The sequence below is a fragment of the Etheostoma spectabile genome, chromosome 22 (genome assembly GCF_008692095.1).
Source record: "Etheostoma spectabile isolate EspeVRDwgs_2016 chromosome 22, UIUC_Espe_1.0, whole genome shotgun sequence".
Classification (NCBI taxonomy): domain Eukaryota; kingdom Metazoa; phylum Chordata; class Actinopteri; order Perciformes; family Percidae; genus Etheostoma; species Etheostoma spectabile.
This window is the reverse complement of record NC_045754.1, coordinates 3,766,409-3,771,391: the sequence shown is the minus strand read 5'-3', so window position 1 is coordinate 3,771,391 and position 4,983 is coordinate 3,766,409. Positions and strand designations below refer to the sequence as shown.

The following is a 4,983-nucleotide window of genomic DNA, read 5'->3' as shown; positions in this document are numbered from 1 at the left end:
TCCCAGAATGCTGTGTGGACTAGCCAGACCCCCTTCCGCTGCGCTGTGGAGGAGGGTCTGGCAATGCGACACTAGTCTCCAGTGAACTTCTTTATCAAGTTTGTAAAACTTTGTCAGTGTTAGTTATTTATTTATTTATTATCTGCTCTAGATCTTGCCACGTGTTAGGTTCTTTCAGACTATGGTATTTCTACTTTTACGGAGCATGATTAGAGGATTTAAATACTGGATTTCATCAACCAGTCAAATTCAGAACGGTAGCGCCTGATTAACGGTGCATATCTTAGGACACGTCAGTGTTAGAGAGGATGATGGTAGTGGTAACATGAAACCACACACACACACACACCACACCAAACACACACACAACACCTACCACACACACACCACACCCCACACAACACACAAAACAACCAACATATACGCAACTAACCTGTTGTGTCAACTTGGAGGAGGTTGCTACTTGCTATGATTCATATTTGCCGGATCCCCATATTTGTAAAAAAAGTATTTACCCCAAAATAAACGGTATGACAAATGTGTCTTGGAGTAAAAAGGTCAGAGTTTCTGGGCACCCAATAGCTCAGGTTGGGTGGCCAGTGCCCCTAATACAGAGGTTTTTCCTCGACGCAGCCGCCCGGGTTCGAATCCAGACGCGGCCCTTTGCTGCTATGTACGCCCCCTCTCTCCCCGTTCACACTTGTTACTGTCCTGTCCATTAACGCCTAAAATGCCCAAAAAGAACTCATCGTGTTAACAAAAAAAAAAAAAAAAAGGTCAGTTTTCTGTCTGTGTGCCATCTGGTTCCAGCTGACTCACAGACGTAACAACATCCAACTCAAACAGTTCCTTTTTTATGCTTCCTGATCTCATACCAGAACTAAGAAAAGCAACTAAGCACATTTACTCAAGTACTGTGCTTAAATACAAATTTGAGGTACTTTTACTTTACTTGAGTTTTGTCTTTTCATGCAACTTTATACTTCTAACTTCTACGCTTACTCCACTATATTCCTCCGACAGCTTTAGTTCCTTTACAGATTAAAGGTTTTTGCACAGGGGGCGCCCAGGTTTGTTCCTCAGCGCCGAGGCCCAGGGTTCGAATCCGACCTGCGACACGTTCCTGCATGTCTCCCCCCCACACACCCCCATTCCATGTTTAGGCTGTCCTGTCAATTAAAAGGTGGAAATGACCCCAAGAAAATCTTTAAAAAGAATTTTTGCACGCAGGCCTGTCTAATATGTTGTTCCGTTGTTTGTGTGCACAAAAATCCGGCGTACTGCGTTGATAACTACTGGCATTGCTAACCTGGGCTAGAGCAGAATGAAAAATGAAACATCTGACTTGTAAAGGCAACGTATTTAACTTGTAACTGTGTGACGTGATTCCTAGTCCCGGTTTCTGGGTTCAGAGGTAAATGCACTATGACTAAATCCCAGTAGTCATTCAGCATGAAACTACATAAACAGGACTAATCCAAAGAAATCTTAGTTGACTAAGACCAATGCCACCGATTAGTCGACTAAGAGGTGGCAGCTGTATTTTTTACAGTGTGGTATTAGTACTTTTACTCAATTAAAGGATCTGAATACTTCCTCCACCACTGCATAATTCATGTTAAACAGAACAAGCTCGAAACTCACAACATATCCAGCCCATTATCTGTGTTATGTGGCTGCCATTAGACCAGTAAAAGCAGTTGGAGCGACTGCTTTAAGTCGACAAAAGATAAATATATTTCATTTACATTTCATGAATGCTAACCTGTTGTTTTCTGACTTGCGGAGTGACACTGATAAGACGCCCACACACACAACCAAAACTACCCATGCAGCTTCAAACACACACACACACACACACACACACACACTCAAGACTACCCACAGTACTCACTCTCTCCATACTGGGGTGTTGTGGTCCATAACATCCTATCACTGTCCCCCCATTTTTTCTAGTTTGCTCCCAAGTCTGGGCCGGCTGCTGGTGGCTGACACCCGTCCCGGCGAGCATCAGGAGGCGGCGGAGCGCCTTCAGCCGGCTCCTCAGCGCCCTGACGAGGCTGCCGACGGCGCACACACACTTCGCCGGCTCGGCCTCCACCGTGCGGCGTGTCATCGCCGAGTGAACTTGAGGAACTTCAGGAGCTTGGAGTTGTCGGAGCGACACTGTGACAGCGAATGCCTCGGACTGGGACCGGCAAACAAGTGTGAGTCAGTGTGAGGGGATACCCACTTACCCTGAGGAACGGGAGGGGAGAGAGAGGGGCACAGATCCAAATTGGGATGGGAAGCGGGATCCCCCCCCCCTGCACACACACACACACACACACACACACACACTCCTCCCTTCTCCGCTAACATGTACAGCTGTAACCTTCCACCCAGTGTTTCCATCAGGTGTCCTGGAGATCCCCGTTCACTCCACAGTCACACAACCCGCTGACCAATGACTAAATGCCACAAGGAGGAGAACTCCCTCTTCTATTTTCACACTTACTCACTCAAAGTTTTCAACATTCAACACATGAAAGACTCCCCAATCTGTCAACTGACCGTGAATTGTCCCGCTGGGGATCGATAACGTGTACCTTATCTTATTATAATTAATATTATATCTTTATACTGTATGAAAACTAGGGCTGCACAATACGATACCATACATACTTATATTTAGCTGTAATTTTATGATTTTACATAAGTAACATTTCACATGTAGGACTTTTACTTGTAATTAATTAATTTTAGATTATGGTCGTTCTATTTTTTACTTGAGTAAAGGATCTAAATACTTCTTCCAACACTGGATTTTGTCCACAACAACCAGCCCGAACCAGTACAGTACAAGGTTATTCCTGCATGGAGGAGTTTTAGGTGCCCCTCCCACAGAGGTTAAAGCCAGCCCTCAAAGGAAAATCCCCAGAACCAAATTTAATTAAAATCCTCTTTGAATGTGTTTAATAGCAATTTACCAAACAACTGCATGCTTGCAGTCATGCAGTCTTGTGTACCCCGCCCAATCCAAAAGGCCCAATCTGAGTCAGGAAAAACCCTGCAGCAGCGTCTGTTTCATGGTGAATCTCTTAGGACACGTCAGCGTTTCAGGGGATCGAGGGAATAGGTAACGGGAATCCCCCAACTGCCCTCACTGACACCACACACAGATGTTTTGAAGTAGCGTATTTATTTCACAAATACCTAAACGTGTTGTCACTTGAGATAAGGTCCCTGTTTGTATCTGGATATGGATCGATATCATGTAAATGTTATGATTTACATTTAGTTTAAAATCTAGTGATATATATCCACAATGTTCTACTTCCGGGATTGCTCCGTCGCTGCTGCAAAATCTGCCGGATTTCACTCATTTAGGCCGGGTATGCGTTGCCTTGGGCTTCCTCTGTGTTGGCGCTCTAACCTGCGGCTGATTTCTGAGGACTGTGGTTACCTGGTCCTCAGGTCTCTGCAGGGTAAATCCAGACAGCTAGCAAGCTATCTGTCCAATCTGAGGACTATGGTTACCTGGTCCTCAGATCTCTGCAGGGTAAATCCAGACGCGTAGCTAGACTATCTGTCCAATCTGAGGACTATGGTTACCTGGTCCTCAGGTCTCTGCAGGTAAATCAACAGCTCTAAGACTATCTGTCCAATCTGAGGACTATGGTTACCTGGTCCTCAGATCTCTGCAGGGTAAATCAGACAGCTAGCTACTATCTGTCCAATCTAGGACTATGGTTACCTGGCCTCAGGTCTCTGCAGGGTAAATCCAGACAGCTAGCTAGACTATCTGTCCAATCTGAGGACTATGGTTACCTGGTCCTCAGGTCTCTGCAGGGTAAATCCAGACAGCTAGCTAGACTATCTGTCCAATCTGAGGACATGGTTACCTGGTCTCTCGATCTCTGCAGGGAATCCAGACAGCTAGCTAGACTATCTTGTCTGCTGCACGATAAATCACGTTGTTAAAACGGACAGCATGTTCCACCAAAAACAAGTTCCTTCCTAGCCTATTTTTCGCATTGTATTTTTTCATCTATTTTTTATGTTTTTTTCTTGTTTTTTTCTTGTTCTTTCTTGCATGTCCTCGCAGGAGTCATCCCAAAAGGATCAATAAAGAGAAGTCTAAGTCTACAACATTTTTGATAAAACAAAATACAGATTTTCAAGCTCATCATAGTTAGAAAGTAGCGTAAATAGTTAAGCATCTTACATCTGTAAAGAGTTTTGTGTGTATAGGGCACACATAACTGCACTAAACATCACATTGGAAATGTGATTGTGTACATTTGAAATGTCATGACAGATAAAACATTGGAAAAATGTTTTTATATATATATATATATATATATATATATATATATATATTCATCCAGACGTATAGTACTCACAAAGTAAATAAATGATGTCCTAGCTCTGACACTAAATGTAAAATAGTTGCTTGTTTAAGGGTATTTTATCCATAAAGCAGCTTTTAGCAACAATGCAATTACAAGTTTTTACACAAGACTGAAAGGCGTTATGAAGTTGTAAAAGAAGCACAAAAAAGAAAAGAAAAAAAGATGCACATGAAAAGGATTTTCAAAAGTGTAAAACAACATAAATGAGTGATAATTCTGCTTTCTACCCCTGAAACAACCAAATCCACAAAGACCCACGGCGATGCAGACATAATGAACATGGATAAAAACGACAAACACAGGCTGACGCACAGATGACACACAGTGACGCAAGTGAAATATCCCCAAAATCCCACAGCTGACAAACTGGAAGAGTCCAGCTCCGAGACAAAGGGGACGCAGACACGCTCCACCTGTCACAACCCCCCGCCCCACACGCACAAACACAATGTACACAATGCCAGTTTGGACTGTTGACCGGATGCGTGACATTTCGTGGATTACCTCCACCTGTTATCGCCTTCCCTGAGCTTACTGGTTTACACACACACACACACACACACACACACACACACACACACACACACAC

General features: G+C 43.7%; 1 protein-coding gene across 3 annotated transcripts in view; it reads right to left on the bottom strand.

Moving 5' to 3' along the window:
- Nucleotides 1-4,983, bottom strand: part of rps6ka3b (ribosomal protein S6 kinase, polypeptide 3b) — a 77,434-nt gene that overhangs the window by 35,115 nt on the left and 37,336 nt on the right. For 2 of the 3 annotated variants that reach the window (XM_032504522.1, XM_032504523.1), the window contains exon 1: nt 1,895-1,914. The exons of the other annotated variant lie outside the window; for it this stretch is intronic. In XM_032504522.1, coding sequence (XP_032360413.1) covers nt 1,895-1,903 — 9 coding nt within the window. In that variant the 5' untranslated portion in view covers nt 1,904-1,914. Of the gene's footprint in view, nt 1-1,894; nt 1,915-4,983 lie in introns of those variants that run through there. 3 annotated transcript variants of the gene reach the window in all.